Raw genomic sequence first — 19,788 nt, 5'->3', positions numbered from 1 at the left:
TGAAAGGTGTCACAAGAAAGAACAGAAGACATAAAAAAGATTTGGGACAACCACCCGTGTATTATGCCCTTGCTGCAAAAGGGTTAATTTTGGTTGAGTTGTGTCTGGTTCAATTTCCAAAACAGAACAGATGACATGTGGCAAAGATGGCAGCTTTAAAGGTCTGGAGTGGAAGTGACATCATCCTGGGCAGGAAGTGACGTCATCATGGGCACCAGAACCGGCATTGACTTCATCACGGGCACCATAACCGGAAAGTGACGTCATCTAGGCCGGAGGTGACACCATCACGGATGCCGGAACCCTGTCGAATTTCCCATGAATGGTCTACAGAGGATTGAGAGAAAGAGTCAGTGCACCTTTCCACCCCCTGGTCAGAGATGGAATTGTCATTATTCGAGCCCTTCAGCTGCCTCCCATGCGCACATGTGTGACAAAGGCATTTGCCACAAGAGCTCTCTTGGCATTGGTACACACACTCCTGGGCCTAACTGCTCCCTTCCCTTGCAAAACCGTACCGCTGGTGTTGAATTTTGTGTTTATTCCTACGATGGTTAGCACACTAAGAGATTTTGCCTCTAAACCCAACTGCCATCCTCCGTTTCACCACCGCATAGTTGTTTGTTGCAGAGTATAAACAAACACAACGTACGTGCTGCTCTAGCGACAATCAATTCACCACCGTTCTTTATTCAAACACAGCACACTCAGGCTACACAGTGATTCCATTTTCGATACTTTTTGCGCAGTAGTTTAAATGCTGCAGCCTGTGAAACATCATATACATAAATATGGGCACCCTGTATGGTCCAGTTCTAACAAATTAACCCAGAGCAGGGCATGTGGTTGATGTTATGTACCTGTGTGGAAAGCCAACCCCCGGACACAGACAGACCGACAGACAGCAGAATGTCCAAAACACACACTTTTATTTTCTTCACAGCACCACAATGCCTACTCACCAACTGTCCCTCTTTCTTTCTTTTTCTTTCTCTCTTCCTCTGACCTCCACTCCCCTCCTCACAATCTCCGTCTCCTTCCTCCCAAATCTGGCTCGTCTACTGGAGGGAGGCGGCCCCTTTTATAACGTCCCGGATGGGCTCCAGGTGCTCCGTCTTATGACACTTCGTGGTGTGGCAGAAGTGTCAGGAGAGCACCCGGAAGCACTCCAGGTGCCCCTGGGATTTCTTCCGGCACCACATCCTGGTGTGGCGGAAGTGCTGCCATCCAGGGTTCCATAAAGGGGGTGGCCACGTCCTCCCATAGGGATGAGCTTCTTAGCTCCGTTCCAGTGGCCCAGGGGAGGTATCGTCCCTCTCGTGGACCGTCCAGGCATTCAGTCTGGCACAACCCGGTAACAATGAAACACCTGAACTCAGTAATTGTGAGGGGTGTCCACATACTTTTAGCCTAATTGTATCTCTTACCTTTATTAATCACTAGCTGTCCCCCACGGCTCCGCCAGCGTAGTAGTGAAACAGGACAGTGAGGTGGGCCCTGCCCGGCTCCCCACTCCTGACGTCACGCTTCCCCTTCCAATTGGCCCGCAGCCTCTATCTCAGATTAGCACGAATATATCGCTCCTGCAAGCGAACTATGAGTCTTAGCACGATGACAGAATCAACCGGAATGTTCAAGTAAATGATAGAAATAAACCTGTAGCGGGGCTACATAGTAATAGTGTTGTCAATGTTAGTACTAAGTGTGTTTTGTTTCCATCGTCCCATTTGCTGTTTATGCGTGCGTCAGTGAATGTTGTCCCCATAAATACAGGGGGGACGGATGATGGAAAGAGACCACAACCCCAAGATGGAAAGCACCTGTGTTCAATCACAATCAAGTACAACCAGCTCATCACTATATAAGCAATCAGGAGGGGAGAGAGAGAGGAGAGGAGAAAGATGGAGATCACAATTCATTACCACGAACCACCAGTACTTACTGTTTTCCATATCGCGCTTTTGATACCAGTTTGTTTTTCCTTTTGCCGAACTTGCTTTAATTCAATCATCACTAGAGTCCCCGGGGTTGGACTTCATCATCCACCACAAGCCGAGGATTCACATTGAGGTTGTTCCATTTGTTCCAGGAAATACAAATGCATCACATATCTGTTGACCGGTCATCCGCATTCAGAACAGTTTTATACTCGGACTCAAGTTCACTATCATTCATTCCGTAGTTCATTCATTATTGTTATTTGTTGTTGTTTGTTATATGTTACAGGGGCAAGGGAGGGTTTGTTGTGTAAATATATGGTGGTGTCACGTTGTTGCTTTGGTGTTGGGATATACAGTATATATATATATATATATGTGGGTTTTTTTTTTTTTAACGTGTGAAAGTTGTATTTTTTGTTATTATTTCATTTAATATAATTAATTACTTAATATTTACATATCTGCTTTGTGTGACTATATTTAATCTGTCGATTGTGGGGAAAATTGTATTTGTTAGAGGTACGGCTTGATTTTATAAGATTCACCTCAGTAATCTATCCAGGCCACAGGTCTTGGAGATGTAGCTGCCGGCTGGGTAAGGGGTCGGCCGTTACAAACCTAATCTAAATCCGTTGAGTGGTTCTCTCGTTCGCTAACTAAACGCTGTTAAGGTTACACCCCAAAGCTGGAGCATGAGTGAGTAGGTATCGTTAGCTAAGTGGAGGCAAGTTACGCTCTAAAACACAGAGGTAGACCGACTCCCCACTCCTGAAGTCATGCCTTCCTCCTCCCCTCAGCCTGCAGCCTGTGTCTCAGAGTAGCGCGAATATATCGCTTCTGCAAGCGAAGTGTGATTCTTATTGCGATGAGAGAAGTCATAAAATCAACCAGAATGTTCAAGCAAATGATAGAAAGAAAACCTGATCTAAATCCGTTAAATTGTTCTGTCATTCGCTAGCTAAGCTGAGGCAAGGTACACACCCTGAGGCTGGCGCGTGAGTGAAGAGGGCCCTGACCCCCTCCTCTCAGCCCACTAGCAAACTATGATACATAGTGCGACGAGAAAAGTCGTAAAATCAACTGAAATGTTCAAGCGGACAGACAGATAGACATTGAATTTTATATATATATATATATTGAGATTATTCTGCTTTCTGGATCATCTGAACCCACGTTGAACCTCTACCCTTTTTTATTAACAATTCTGTTGATGTTGCCCGCTGTGTTTTTGCAGTTAGGCCTGATTCATCCACATCAGGGTGGATTTCCTGCATTTCCGGTGATGTGCACACATTCAGAGATTCCCTAATGTGATGCTAACGCAGACGTCTTCTCTTACAGGTACGAGCATAGTGAAAGCTGTTCAGCTCCTTAAAAACAAACTCTCCCAACACTCTCCCGTCCTGAACGAGAAATTCCAGCCCGCTTTCCTGGCTTTCCTCATGAGGACCTTCTTCAGGCACTATCGACTCTACCAGTATGTGCTGTGTTCAGAGATGCAGGTCCATGGTAACTGTCTAATGCTACAGGTTCATGCCCCGCCACATCCTCTGCCTCTCACTGAGGGTGTCTACATCAAGCTGTGGGAGTACCAGAAGACCATGGAATCTCTCTGTGAAAAAGAAGCCCACAAGCAGAGATGTGTGCAGGACCTAAGGGATTCAGCACAGAGTCATGCGGAAAAGAGCATGGAAGCACTGTATGGCAGCATAGAAATCCCAGACACCGATGTCATTGAGAAGCAGGTAAAATAACCATACTGGTAGCGCTAGCATTTCATGCAAATCTTGGTTGAACGTAACAGTTTCATCTATACTGTCATGGTTTGATTCTCCTTTTTCATTTTTTCGAAATAGTTCCTTGGGTACTAAAAATATTTTCTATTTCACTAACCACAGGTAATGGAATAAATTAAAAAATGTGATATTTTACATCCGTTTCCCTATGTGCACCTTCGGCCTTCCTCGTATACCTCTGCTTAGTATCCTCCTGTGTCTCTTGCCCGGTGCCCTCTTTTCGCTAGCATCAAGTTAGGTCAGGTCAGGTTGGGGAGCATGCACTGGTACAGCACATTGCCGCGCCCACCACACAATGAAAACAGCTCAGGATCCTGTTTGGCAACACCAATGCAGACACAGTCCAGGCCCCCGTTCCGAAAATGACCATCTGTCTGCTGTAGCCAGGTGTCACGTGGGCATCCCCTTGGCCTGGTCCAGCCACTCGGGTCCTCAACAGTGAGGGTCTTGCAAGCCAGAAAACCCTTTGGGGATCGTTTCACATGGCCGTAGTGCCGGAACACCCTTTGGGAATCGCGTCACATAGCCGTAGTGCCATAACTGTTGCTCCCTCACTGTGCAGGTCACGTGCCTCATTCGGGACTCCGTGAGCAACGCAAAGTCAAACAAGTGGTACCCGAGGATTCTCTGAAGAGACACAGTACCGAAGGAGTCCAGTCTTCATCTCAGATCACTGGATAGTGTCCATGTCTCGCAAATAGGAAGCACCAGGACTCCAAAGATTTGGACCTTCGTCCTTTAGCAGAGATATCAGGATCACCACACACCCCTTTCCAGTGACTTCATAAACCCCCATGCTCTCCCAATCCATCTACTGACTTCATAGGAAGAGTCACCAGAGTCACATGAATGTCACTGCCGAGGTAAGCAAACCTCTCGACGAGGTAGACACTCTCTCCACAGACAGACACACTGCTGATGGCCGTGCCCAAGAGGTCATTGATGTTGGTTTTTATCAGGACACTCGCAAGCCCAGACACTCACTCAGTTTCTCGAGCACCCCGATCAGAGCCTCCATAGAAAAAATAATCAACAAACTCAAGATCAGTGAATCTCTCTTTACCAACAGATGCCACACAGCCTCTGGACCCCACAACCTTACCCAACACTCTCTAGCATGTTCTTGTAAAAAACGGTTTCTCAGACACTTACCATTTCGAGGCTTCTTGCTCGCCTCCTATCCATTTTTCGACTACCACCAATGGTATACGGTTCCCCATTACCAACTGTGAGATCATCATTCACGTTCTTGCGAATACTTCCCATCTTTGAAGGCAACTCTCAGCGTGCCCCTACATCTTTATTTCTTATTATGAGTATCAATCTCTCTTGCCCAAAGTTAAATTGTTGTGTTAGTCCAAAAACTGGCCAATCAGATTGGTCAGAGGGACCAGACACTGACAGACACACACACACACAGATAGTAGTGTTTCATTATATACTGCTCAAAAGAATCAAAGGAACACTTTTTAATCAGAGTATAGCATAAAGTCAATGAAACTTATGGGATATTAATCTGGTCAGTTAAGTAGCAGAGGGGGTTGTTAATCAGTTTCAGCTGCTGTGGTGTTAATGAAATTAACAACAGATGCACTAGAGGGACAACAATGAGATGACCCCCAAAACAGGAATGGTTTAACAGGTGGAGGCCACTGACATTTTTCCCTCCTCATCTTTTCTCACTGTTTCTTCACTAGTTTTGCATTTGGCTACAGTCAGTGTCACTACTGGTAGCATGAGGCGATACCTGGACCCTACAGAGGTTGCACAGGTAGTCCAACTTCTCCAGGTTGGCACATCAATACGTGTCATTGCCAGAAGGTTTGCTGTGTCTCCCTGCACAATCTCAAGGGCATGGAGGAGATTCTAGGAGACAAGCAGTTACGCTAGGAGAGCTGGAGAGGGCCATAGAAGGTCCATAACCCATCAGCAGGACCAGTATCTGCTCCTTTGGGCAAGGAGGAACAGGATGAGCACTGCCAGAGCCCTACAAAATGACCTCCAGCAGGCCACTGGTGTGAATGTCTCTGACCAAACAACCAGAAAGACTTCATGAGGGTGACCCAAGGGCCCCATGTCCTCTAATGGGCCCTGAGCTCACTGCCCAGCAGCATGCAGCTCGATTGGCATTCGCCATAGAATACCAGAATTGGCAGATGCACCACTGGTGCCCTGTGCTTTTTACAGATGAGAGCAGGTTCACCCTGAGCACGTGACAGAAGTGAAAGGGTTTGGAGAAGCCATGGAGAACATTATGCTGCCTGTAACATCATTCAGCATGAGCAGTTTGGTGGTGGGTTAATGATTGTCTGGGGAGGCATATCCATGGAGGGTCACACAGACCGCTACAGGCTTGACAAAGGCACCTTGGCTGCCATTAGGTATCAGGATGAAATCCTTGGACCCATTGTCAGACCCTATGCTGGTACAGTGGCTCCTGGTGCACGACAATTCCTGGCCTCATGTGGTGAGAGTATGCAGGCAGTTCCTGGAGGATGAAGGAATTGATACCATTGACTGGCCACCACACTTTCCTGACCTAAATCCAATAGAACACCTCTGGGACATTATGTTTTGGTCCATCCAATGCCACCAGGTTGCACCTCAGACTGTCCAGGAGCTCAGTGATGCCCTGGTCCAGATCTGGGAGGAGATCCCCCACAACACCATCTGTCATCTCATTAGAAGCATGCACCGATGTTGTCAGGCATGTATACAAGAACACAGGGGCCATACAAAGTGCTGCGTACAATTTGGAGTTGCTGCAATTAAATTTTGACAAAATGGACTAGCCTGCCACATTATTTTTTCACTCTGATTTTTGGGGCGTCTTTGAATTCAGGGCTCTGTAGGTTGATCATTTTCATTTCCATCAAACGATGTGGCATCCTTTCATTCACACATTACCCAGTCTATATCAGTATAGATATCCAGGAGGATTTCTTTTTCCCATTGAGATCTGATGTGTTTTCAAAGTGTTCCTTTAATTTTTTTGAGCAGTTTATACAGTAGTAGCTTTTGAAGATTTTTGAGACTCAGGAATCAATTGTCACATTTGTTTTATTATTTCAATATGTTTTTACTTATGTCAGCAATTTTTTTACACTATTTTGTGGTTCCATCTGCATCTTTTAATTTCGTCTTTAATTTTGTTATTTGCGCAACACTATTTTGTTCTTGTGTCATCACGATTCCATTCTCGTTATTGGGAAAGACAAGAGGTTGTAGATCTCATATGCATTAATTCTGGAGTTGCCTAAAGTCCAACAAGTTCCCAATTACCTTCAAAGGTTTGTTTTTAGGTGAGTCTGCATCAAAGCTCCTATTGCAAAAGTCCATGTCTGTCAGCCTGTGTTTTCGCATGAAACAAACTCGTTCCCGTAACCCGTGGACTAATTTTGTTGAGATGGTGGCACACTTATTCTTCAAAGAAATTTGTCAAGGCATTTCACATTTTGTTGAGATATCTTGAAAACCTCAAGCTCTACAAAGTTTAAAAATTTTTGAATTTCCCATTGAAAAGCATTGGCAAATTTGCAGACTTGTTGATCTTAAAAACAGAGAAACTTCAACTTGAATTTAGTTTACAGTTTCAATTCTGCCTTGGGAGTGGTTGCTTGAACTTGTATATTTGGCAGATTTTCCTCTTTGAATCGTCTGACAGCCACTTGAATGCCCAATGCAAGTCAGATGAATGCCGAGCAGAACTCCCACATGCAAACAGCTCTCACAGTAGCACCCTCTCCTGGTGCTTTTGGTAAGTTAACTAATAGAGTACAAAAAAATGTCACTTCTCTGGAAATAAATCGAAAGGGAAAGCAATTATGTAAGCATATATAAGAATTAATTGATTAAGCAATATTATTTGCAGATTATTACTGTAAAGAACTGACATTATCAGCCTGCAGTTAAATTGTGTTTGAACTAATCAGGACAGGTTTAGAAAGAGACAGTGGTGTTGGAAGGTGGGGGGCTCCAGTGATTTAAGCCTTTGATCTCTGGCGCCCAGCCCCTGATCTTTCAGTTCCGGATATACAGAAGCAATCATGGTAAGGCCCTGATCTTCCTGCCCATTGTGTACCATTCATATTCCTATCTCTCTGTATATATAAAATCCAACATCTGTCTGTCTGTTTGTCTGTCCGTTTTTCACGAGAGAACCATGTTATTGTTTTTTTCTATAATTTCCTTGAACATTCCAGTTGATTTTGTGACTTCTCTCATTGCGCTAAGATTCAGAGTTTGCTTGCAGGAGTGATATATTCGCTCTAATCTGAGACAGAGGCTGCAGGACGAGGGGAGGAGAAAGCGTGACATCAGGAGTGGGGGGCCGGACGGGACCCTCCTCACTGTCCTGTTACACTACTCGGCAACCCCCCAAGTAGACACATGGTCCAGTCCCACCCTCCAGAAATGATCCTCAATATGCCGCAGCCAGGTGTTACGTGGGCATCTCCTTGGCCTGGTCCAGCCACTCGGGTTCTCAACAATGAGGGTCCTGCATGCCAGGTCACCCTCGGGGAATCACACCACATGGCCCTTCTGCCATGGAGGACAGCTAGTATATATATATATATATATATATATATATATATATATATATATATATATATATATATATATATATATATATATATATAAATGAACATAATGTACGAATAATAAATTATAAGCATCAGAAGGGACCTCCCCCTCTCCTGGACCTATACATATATATATATATATATATATATATATTAGGGCGCTTTACCTATGCTTGCTTTCCTCGCCCTACACGCTAGTCATTTCTCGGATCTGCCACTTGTGACGAATCGTGCTATGCTTTTGCATAAACACAAATATCAGCTCTGTCTTTGATACCGTATCTCCGTCTTTCAAAACTATTATTGCTGACAATTCCTCATTTCCTGGGTCTGTACACTCACCTAGAGGATTATTATGAACACCTGTTCAAATTCTCATTAATGCAATTATCTAATCAACCAATCACATGGCAGTTGCTTCAATGGATTTAGGGGTGTGGTCCTGGTCAAGACATTCACATTGTGAATTTCCCCTTGGGATTAATAAAGTATCTATCTATCTATCTATCTATCTATCTATCTATCTATCTATCTATCTATCTATCTATCTATCTATCTATCTATCTATCTATCTATCTATCTACTTAACTCCAAACTGAATGTCAGAATGGGAAAGAAAGGTGATTTAAGCAATTTGGAGCGTGGCATGGTTGTTGGTGCCAGACGGGCCAGTCTGAGTATTTTACAATCTGCTCAGTTACTGGGATTTTCACGCACAACCATTTCTAGGGTTTACAAAGAATGGTGTGAAAAGGGAAAAACATCCAGTATGCGGCAGTCCTGTGGGCGAAAATGCCTTGTTGATGCTAGAGGTCAGAGGAGAATGAATGGGTCGACTGATTGAAGCTGATAGAAGAGCAACTTGGACTGAAATAACCACTCGTTACAACCGAGGTATGCAGCAAAGCATTTGTGAAGCCACAACACGCCCAACCTTGAGGCGGATGGGCTACAACAGCACAAGACCCCACCGGGTACCACTCATCTCCACTACAAATAGGAAAAAGAGGCTACAATTTGCACGAGCTCACCAAAATTGGACAGTTGAAGACTGGAAAAATGTTGCCTGGTCTGATGAGTCTCGATTTCTGTTGAGACCTTCAAATGGTAGAGTCAGAATTTGGCGTAAACAGAATGAGAACATGGATCCATCATGCCTTGTTACCACTGTGCAGGCTGGTGGTGGTGGTGTAATGGTGTGGGGGATGTTTTCTTGGCACACTTTAGGCTCCTTAGTGCCAATTGGGCATCATTTAAATGCCACGGGCTACCTGAGCATTGTTTCTGACCATGTCCATCTCTTCATGACCACCATGTACCCATCCTCTGATGGCTACTTCCAGCAGGATAATGCACCATGTCACAAAGCTCGAACCATTTCAAATTGGTTTCTTGAACATGACAATGAGTTCACTGTACTAAAATGGCCCCCACAGTCAGCAGATCTCAACCCAACAGAGCATCTTTGGGATGTGGTGGAACGGGAGCTTTGTGCCCTGGATGTGCATCCCACAAATCTCCATCAACTGCAAGATGCTATCCTATCAATATGGGCCAACATTTCTAAAAAATGCTTTCATCACCCTGTTGAATCGATGCCACGTAGAATTAAGGCAGTTCTGAAGGTGAAAGGGGGTCAAACACCGTATTAGTATGGTGGTCCTAATAATCCTTTAGGTGAGTGTATATGAGCATAATGTACAAATAGAAAATTATAAGCGTCAGAGGGGACCTCCCCCTCTCCTGGACTTCTTACCTATACATACAGTATATAAATATATATACAGTATATGAATATATATATATATATATATATATTAGGGGGCTCTGCCATCTACTCGCTTCGCTCGCCAACCCCCATGCAAGCCCTACACGCTAGTCATTTCTCGGATCTGCCACTTGTGACGAATCGTGCTATGCCTTTGCATAAACACAAATATCAACTCTGTCTTTGATACCGTATCTCCGTCTTTCAAAACTATTATAGCTGACAATTCCTCACATGTTGATTTATTATACATGTGAGCATGATCTTTCGGATTCATATAGAAATCCAAGAAAACCTTTTTTTCCTTGTTTGTCAGATAAATTTACAGTAGTGTAAAGTGCGATAATTTTGACGTATGGATTTGCACCCATTATTGGCTGTAGAATTTCTAATATGTCTAATCATTTAACTCTTTCGATTCTATGTTGCATTGCTTCTCTGTGATCATAAATGTAAACCTGACCGAATTGTGGTTTCTGTCTATTATAAAAAAAATCCTGGAAAGGAAAAGCAGGGTGACGGTACTTGATCTTCTCAGAAGTTCTCTGAAGACACTTGAAAGACCCGTAAGACGCAAACAATATCAAATAACACTCAGTCGTGTAAAGGCACGTAGCACACACAGATCCTGTGCTCTCAGCACATATAAAGCGTATAAGGACAATACATTCGAAAAGAAAGCAAAGAAGACAGAGCAGCGTGGAGAAAAGAGACCCAAAAGCGTTGGAGAGAAAAAAGGCAGATAAGAGATTATGAAAGCAGTGGAATTCGAAAGTCTCAAATAAAACAATGGCGCGATACGCATGCAGAGAAAGGTACAGAATATGAAAGCAGTAAAATTCGAAAGTATTGTAACGTCCCAGCCAGGTTGAAGCCTTTTTTGTTTTAAGTGACTGTTAGGTCCGATTGAGAGAGTGCGGAGTACAGCATGGAAGACAGATAGCAGCACAACAGCAGCAGAAAGACAGCAGATGATCCAACGGCACCTCCTTAGCATGCGTTCTCCCCCACCACCTTGGCGCGAGCAGCATTATACATCCTGAGAAAGAGATTTAACCACGCCCGGGGCTGGAAATAAAGGACGAATATTGTTTTTACAACATCATACGAGACAAGGCAGTGAGACATCATTTAAAACAAGTCCACAGACATATAATCTAGCAGTTGTTGGACTGCTGTTGGCAGACACGCATTATGTGCTCCCAGCTCTAAAAATGACATGCGACAAGCAAGACACGCAGCTCATCAGCAGCAAAAAGCGTGCAGATGATCAGACTGCATGTCTTAGCGTGCGTTCAGCCAAACTAACCCTCGTACCCCCCCTTCGCAACGTGAGCAACAGAGATGCGAAATGGCAAAAGGACAGCTGCTGTACAGGCTTTGAAATGATGGTTCAACGAGACAAGCAGAACAGGCAAGTCGCCAGCAGCAGAAAGACAGCAGGTGATCCGACGGCAACTCCTTAGCATGGGTTCAGCCGCACACCCTTCACAACATGAGTGGCATTATACGTCCTGTGAGAAAGAGATGAAACCACACCCACGGCCAGAAATAAAGTATTGCTTTTACAAAAGTTTTAAAATAAAAGTGAAAATAATGTATATGTAACAATTTCCATGAAACTAACAATCTCTTTAAATTGTATATGCAGTAAACCAAACCCAGGGGTGGGCAAGCGAAGCGAGTAGGGGGCAGAGACGTCTAGTTTTTTAAATTAGACTTTGTCAGGGATGCCAGGGGCCATGACCCGGCCGGGACGACGGGAAGGACCGGATGTGGGTCTGCACCCACCCTGGATCACGTGGGGTTGCCTTCGGGTTGCTTTGGGGCCACGGGTACAGGGCATGGAAGCCCTACCCTGTAGGGGCCCGTGGTCACCGCCAGGAGGCGCCCCAATGCCTTGGGGACCTGTTACCCTAGCACTTCCGCCACACCAGGAAGTGCTGGGGGGAAGATTTATGACGTCGCCTGGAGAGCAGCCGGGAGGACAGCCGGCACTTCCGCCACGCTGGGGCGTGGCCAGAGGAGGAATGCCGGGAACACCTGGTGCTCATCCGGGTACTGAATAAAAAGGGCCTTCTCCATTCATTCGAGGCTAAAGTTGGGTGGAAGGAGGACGAGGCAAGAGGAGCTGTGGAGGCGGCCCGACAACAAGGCATTGTGGCCAGGACTGTGTGTTTATTGGGGTATTGTGCACTTTGAACTGGGTCTGAGTGACCATTGAACTGGGTCTGAGTGACCAATATTGTATTTAATAAACTTGGGGTGGTGTTTTAACAAGATGTCCGCCTGTCTGTGTCCGGACCAGGTTCACATCTGGCGTAGCTGGCAGGATGCTCCGCCTGTTACACGGAGGGGACCTGTAATCAACAAATTTGTTGTGGACGGCCCGGCGTAGCAGGGGACCCCACCCACGTACCGCGGGTGCTGCGTGCACACAGCCCCAAGGGGTAAAGGAACCCCACGGACCGCCAGGGGTCCGCAGGAAGGCCATATTCCCTTGATGCGGGCGGGTGGCGTGCCTACTAGGAGTGCAGCGGTCTCCAACCAGCGCGCTGTTGCTGGTGGCGCCCGGGACGGCATAGTGTCAAGAAAGGCCACGCCGAGGAGGTGTCCTCGGTTTGACGAGTCCGGGGAGGTGAGTTCCCTGCCTAGCGGCATGGGCCGGGCTTGTTTTCTCTTTTGCAGGCACGGACTTCCCGGATCCACGTCAGTGGCAGGCGCATGCTGGTCTGCGGGCTCCGGCAGCACGGCGGCAGCCGCGAGGGCTGCGGAGAAGGAGACGCTGCAGCTTGAGGGGCGCCGGCAACAACAGGTCTGCCGGCGAGCACGTCGCCACCGCAGAAGGGGAGGCAAGATGGCCGCGGACCAGAAGTTCCTCCGCCTGATAGGCACGCGATTGGACGGTGTGTCTTGTGTGCCCGCTGATGACTGCAGAGAGGCGGGACCAAGGAATGTCCATCACGGGCAGGGGGGAGACCCGATTGGGCCGGAGGAGAAGGCCCACCGGAAGTGGCCGGCGCCGGAGGCTGACAGACAGGTAGGCTCCGCCGGGTTAACTTCCTGTCTTTGCCGGCTGCTCTGGCGGAGCTGGAGGCGTCCCTCCAGCCCGCGGAGCAGTGTATATTACAGATGCTACGTGCCCTTTGGGCTGAGGTGCTGGAACTGGAGGAAGGCGCTCGCGGCGCTGAAAACGTTTCGATCGACAACGGGACGGTGCGACGCTGGAATCTCCAGCCGGAGAGGTACGGCGGAGACGATGAGTACAGCCGACTCCGTACAGCATGCGGGAGGGTCTGTTGAAAATGGCTGTGATGTTAACGATCAGTTCCGAGTAAGCAGCCCTCCGACAGGAGGTGCGGCGCCGCGGGCTGTATGCGCGGCGAGGGGGGAGTCCAAGAGGACGCTGAATGAATATGGGCTGCTAAGTGCCCCAGGTCCTAGCGTCCTCGGTCCCGAGTTGGCTGCAGTCTCGCACCGCACTATAGGGACGCAGACGGGAAAGAGGCGCCTTCTTTTCCATAAGGAGTCTCAAACCGTCTTGGCGTCCCAGAATGAACGGAGAAATAAGAGGCTGGGTGCCGATTCCTCCAATATGTTGGGACGCGGTGCTGGGTGCATGTGTCCGGGTGCTGGCCGTCCTCTGCGGGCGCAGAGGGAATCCCTGAGGCCGGCGGAGAGAGCGCAGGCGGTGCCGGCGTTTCCATCATTGAGAGGGACACGGAAGCCGCGGAGAGGGTGCCGAACAGGCAAGTGCCGGGGTGCCGATTGGAGGGGGGAACGCTGCCCGTTTGTGGCACGGGAAAGGTGCTTTGGCAGCGGTTCTGCCCCTGTCTTTTCTTTTGTAGGGACGGACCCCGGGCGAGCTGTAGGACCCCCTTCGTTGGGGACCTGCCCTCTGATGTCGGACCGTCTGCGGAAGGATCTCTCTGCTGGTGCGCGAATGCCGCCACGGCTGGAGGAGGCTGCAGGGGAGCGAGTGACTCCAACCAAAGGGGCGCGGAGGCCTCGGAGGGGGTGCCGACCAGAGAGGCCCCGGGGTGCCGGTAAGAGGGGGGAGCACAACCTGTGCGAGGCGCAGGGGAGCACCAAGTGGTGGTGCTCAGGCCGTGTCTCCACCCCTGACCCTGCTTGGAGTGCGGGGCCGGACCCCGGCTATCCTAGAGTTGGCTGCGCTGCCCTCGTGGGACGGGCCGCTCTTTCCCCCGAGTGGTCTTCGCTGGCTGTGGGGCAGTGTCAGGGATGCCAGGGGCCATGACCTGGCCGGGACGACGGGAAGGACCGGATGTGGGTCTGCACCCACCCTGGATCACGTGGGGGTTGCCTTCCGGGTTGCTTTGGGGGCCACGGGTACAGGGCATGGAAGCCCTACCCTGTAGGGGCCCGTGGTCACCACCAGGAGGCGCCCCAATGCCTTGGGGACCTGTTACCCCAGCACTTCCACCACACCAGGAAGTGCTGGGGGGAAGATTTATGACGTCGCCCAGAGAGCAGCCGGGAGGACAGCCGGCACTTCTGCCACGCTGGGGCATGGCCAGAGGAGGAACACCGGGAACACCTGGTGCTCATCCGGGTACTGAATAAAAGGGGCCGTCTCCATTCATTCGAGGCTAGAGTCGGGTGGAAGGAGGACGAGGCAAGAGGAGCTGTGGAGGCGGCCCGAAGACAAGGCATTGTGGCCAGGACTGTGTGTTTATTGGGGTATTGTGCACTTTGAACTGGGTCTGAGTGACCATTGAACTGGGTCTGAGTGACCAATATTGTAAATATTGTATTTAATAAACGTGGGGTGGTGTTTTAACAAGATGTCTGTGTCCGGGCCAGGTTCACAACTTGTAGTAGCTTTAATTGTTGCAGGACCACAGATTCTCATAGAGTATGGTCCTGAATCGTGTAAATTTACATTTTGAGCATTGAAGTATGTGAACGCAAACAAATTATTGTAGAGTCAAATATTGCTTGTAGTTTTTGTGGATTTCACTTTCACCAAACAACAAATCTTTTATTTCTCATGGATAGGCCTCTTCATTGGGAAGAAACACAACTTTTCCCTGATGACAACACGAATTAGACGATCTACAAGTCTCTGACTTAAACTTTAAAGCTGAACAGTATCTGTATACTTCTGTCATATGACCTATGTCCATATATTCAATCTCTTTTTGCTGTTCCATTATTTCAATGATTGTTAGCACTAATGTGATCTTTACTATCAGTTTTTTTTTCTGTTCTCTCTAACCTGCTCTGCATGTGTATCACGCTAACGTTTCTGAACCTCTTTACAACGTTTTACTTTGTCTTTTATTTCTGCCCCCGCTTGGACCTGTGAGGTTGTTAGGTCCACTTGGTCCGGGCTGATTATAACTTTACTTATTTAACAAATTTGCACCTTGATTATTATTGTTCTTTTTTGAATTCTTTTCTCTCCAATGCTTTTGAGCCTCTTTCCAATGCACTGCCCTTTCTTCTTCGCTTAGTCTTTGATGTTTCATCTAGAACGTATAAAATTATTGTCCAGAAAAGGTCTACATCAAAGGAAACAAATAGATTGTATGTCTTGTATTAAAATGAGGAAAATGTAAAAATTTAGAAGCGCAGAGAGCACAGGAACTGTGTCTAACAATAGCATTCACACAAATGAGAGACTGTGGGTGTGATTAAATCTTTTGGCAAAAAGTCTTGTCTTGCGGAACTTGAAATTATCTCTCTGAAAAAGTCTCGTCTTGTCCCAGGATTTTTTTATATCTATACTAATAAAAGGCAAAGCCCTCACTGACTGACTCACTCACTCATCACTAATTCTCCAACTTCCTGTCTAGGTAGAAGGCTGAAATTTGGCAGGCTCATTCCTTACAGCTTACTTACAAAAGTTAAGCAGGTTTCATTTCAAAATTCTACTCGTAACGGTCAACAACGTCCGCCATGTTGAACTTTCTTATTCATGGCCCCATCTTCATGAAATTTGGTAGGCGGCTTCCCTGCGCTAACCAAAACCGATGTACGTACTTATTTCGGTGGTATAACGCCACTGTCAGCCGCCATATTGAACTTTCCAACGTCACTAATTCTCCAACTTCCCGTGTAGGTAGAAGGCTGAAATTTTGGTACTTATTTCGGTGGTATGATGCCACTGCCGGCCGCCATATTGAACTTTTCAACGGTCTTTGTTACTTATGGGCCCATCTTCAAGAAATTTGTTACTCGGGTTCCCAACGCTAACTGAATCCTACTTACGTACATATATACGCCCATAGCCTGCAGCTCGGTCACCGTGTGAGGCGGCGTTGGGTCCCCCATCCCATTGCCTTCCACGTTGTTGGCTGCCTGCCTATATAAAGCCGTCCGTCGCTCCAGTCTCTACATTCCCTTCCTTGCTTCGCCACAGGATTCACGTCTCCCTGCTGATAACTACAGCCTTTTTATTTAATCCACAGCTTCTCTGTTGTTTTATTGTTCATTTATTACGCTTATAGTTATTGTGTAGGTATTTTAGACTTACTTTACATTGTTCAGGTACCCATTTCCTTTATCATTCCAACCCCCATTACCATGTCTATCGAGGTGATCACGATCGATCAAAGAACAGTCACTTACCGAGTGGTTTCCATGCCCAGAGATGGCACCTGCCTTTTCCATTCTCTTTGTTACATATTGCACGGCCATATCAGGCTCACTCTTGATATCCGGAGGAACATTGTGTCTTATGTATTGAATGACTGAGACAGGTTCAAGGTGTGCACTGATGACGGTACAGGAGATAATTAGTCTACACAGGAGCACTAGAAGAGTGAAATGCTTAAGTCCTTCACCTATGGATCTGCATGTGAGTTGATGGCTGCCACTGAATTGTTCGGTTGTCGCTTTCAAGTGTACCGAAATGGCCAAATATTTTACACCTTTAGACAACCGCCAATGCCTCTTCAACATCTTAGATTCACAGGTGACAATTTCAGTAGTGTACACTTTGATGTTTATGAATGTTTAAACTCTCAAAAGCTGGATGTGAAGTTATCGATGAAACTGGTTGTATACTTACAACACTTGACAGATGCCGAATGTCACTTTAACACAAGTCCTACAAATACTGTCATAATTAAAACAAACCATGAAACTCAAACCGATTATGACAGCAGCAATCCAAGCTGTGAGATTTGAAACAAGATTACTGTTCACATAGCCGACTGTACGTTACATGCTCAAGAGTAAGCTCAGCGCACAGCTTGGTCATATTACAACCGGAGGGCCGAACTCACAATGTGGCATACAAAGAGATACTAAACAAATAATTATTGGTATATTTTCCCTCAATTTAAAAAGATTTACTTTTCTTCTTAATATAAATTTTAAGGTAGTACTTTGCCGCTGCAAAACGCGGGTATTTTGCTAGTATATAAATATAATCCAATGTCTGTCTGTCTGTCTGTCTGCTTTTCACGTGAGCACTACTTAACAGATTTAGATTGTTTTTTTCTACTATAATTTGCTTAAACATTCCAGTTGATTTTGCAACTTCTGTCATCACGCTTAGTATCATACTTTGCTTACAGGACGCTGGGGACAGCTAGTTCTATAATAAATCAGTTCCTTTTAAAGTTCTTACTTATTTGTAGAATTTTGGCAACTACAGTGTTTTAACTAATATTGATAGCTAGATGGCAAAAATGTTTCAGTTCCTTTCCTTCTTTCATGGTGTGATATTGACACAGATTTTATGTTAGTATTGGTCATTTTGTATTAATAGATATTTTTTTAACTGCAAATTATTGGATATTGCTCTGTTGGGCACAGTGGGTAGCACTGCTGCCACGCAGTTAGGAGACCCGGGTTCGCTTGTCCTCCCTGCATGGAGTTTGCATGTTCTCCCCGTGTCTGCGTGGGTTTCCTCCCACAGTCCAAAGACATGCAGGTTAGGTGCATTGGCGATCCTAAATTGTCCCTAGTGTGTGGTGTGGTGGGCTCGCTCCCTGACCGGAGTTTGTTTCCTGCCTTGCTCCCTGTGTTGGCTTGGATTGGCTCCAGCAGACCCCCTTAACCTTGTAGTTAGGGTAGAGCGGGTTGGATAATGGATGGATGGATGGTATACTAAAATGTTAATCGTTAAGAAAATTGAACAACAATTAGTCACAGACCCTCCGTCACTAACACACATATCAGTTGATGCCATTTTTACTTCACTTGTATTGCAGTCTGCTGTGTATGAAAGCCGTTTTAAATCATGAAGGGAATTAGTCAGTGGATCGAGACTAATTAATTATTTTAAAATGAGTCCAGTAAAAACACGGGTACACAGTTAGAAAGGAAATTTCTAAGGGGAAATTTCACACAAATATTAGGAAGTTTTTTTACACAAAGAATGACAGACACCTGGAATAAGCGACTATCGACTTCCAGTCAGTGTTCAGAAGCCATTAAGAAGGCTAACAGAATGTCAGGTTATATAGCGCCTTGATGTGTGCAGTACAAGTCACAGGAGGTTCTGCTCAGTCTTTATAACACACTGGTGAGGTCTCATCTGGAGTCCTGGGTGCAGTTTTCGTCTCCAAGCTACCCAAAGGACAAAATAGCACTAGTGAAAGTCCAGAGAAGAGCAACTAGGCTGATTAGAGGACTACAGGGGGTGAGTTATGAGGAAAGATTAAAAGAGCTGAGCCTTTACAGTTTAAGACAAAGGAGATTAAGAGGAGACCTGAGTGAAGTGTTTAAAATGATAAAGGGAATTAGTCCAGTGGATCAAGACAGTGACTATAAAACGAGTTCATCAAGAACACGCGGACACAGTTAGAAACTTGTGAGGGGAAAGTTTCGCACTAACATTAGTAAGTTTTTCTTTACACAGAGAAAGATAGACACCTGGAATAAGCGATCAAGTAGTGTGGTGGACAGTAAGACTTTAGGGACTTTCAAAACTCGATTCAATGTTTTTTTAGAATAACTCAGTGGACAGGACCTGCTAGATTTTTTTTTTGCTGAATGTCTCGTTCTCGTCTCAATTGTTCTAATGTTCATTGAACCACCATTAAGCTTCATTGTGCTGCGTTTTTAACTGCGTTGTAAAGTGCTGTTAAAAGTCACGTATTTCAGGGAGTCCACTGACACATGGAATTGCATTCTGTTATCACTTTTAGTTTTAAATGTGACTCATTGTTACAAAACTATTTTAAAAACAACAATTTAATTACCTGACTCTTGGATGAAGTAAATGAAAATGTAAAATGATCCAACTTCAGTATCAGTTAGTTGCCAAATGCAACTAAATGTCACTCCACGCCAACATTGTCTAACTTGTTCTCTTGGTTAAATCCACAAACAGGCCAAAACTGTCATGGTGGTAAAAGAAGTTCAAGGTAAGGCAGGAGGAGATTGTGTTTCACTAATAAAGAAAAGATTGAGCATCCTAAGTCAAGAGTGTATTAGCAAATAGCAAGGGTTCAGGTGGAGGACATCACGTTTCACTGGAATTCTATGAGAAAACAACAGCACAAGTTACGTATGAGGTTATTTATCTGAACTTTTAGGAATCGTTTGATATGAGACCACACGAGAGGCTTGTGATCAAACTAAACAAAGTGAAAATTCAAGGACAGTTTGTGGAGATGAGTACAGAATTGGTTTAAACGCAGGAAGGAAAGGGTTAAGCTGATAAACTTACTGGAGTTATTGAAGTGGTGTTCCTCAGAGGTCACTACTGATTTTTGTTGAAT

At 45.9% G+C, this 19,788-nt stretch overlaps 1 protein-coding gene across 1 annotated transcript in view; it reads left to right on the top strand.

Moving 5' to 3' along the window:
• Nucleotides 1-19,788, top strand: part of c3h8orf74 (chromosome 3 C8orf74 homolog) — a 93,364-nt gene that overhangs the window by 28,245 nt on the left and 45,331 nt on the right. Inside the window, exon 4 of the mRNA XM_039750029.1 lies at nucleotides 3,282-3,685. Coding sequence (XP_039605963.1) covers nucleotides 3,282-3,685 — 404 coding nt within the window. The remainder of the gene's footprint in view (nucleotides 1-3,281; nucleotides 3,686-19,788) is intronic.

This window comes from Polypterus senegalus, chromosome 3, assembly GCF_016835505.1.
Source record: "Polypterus senegalus isolate Bchr_013 chromosome 3, ASM1683550v1, whole genome shotgun sequence".
Lineage (NCBI taxonomy): Eukaryota > Metazoa > Chordata > Cladistia > Polypteriformes > Polypteridae > Polypterus > Polypterus senegalus.
The sequence above is the reverse complement of the archived record's forward strand: the minus strand, read 5'-3'. Positions and strand labels throughout refer to the sequence as shown.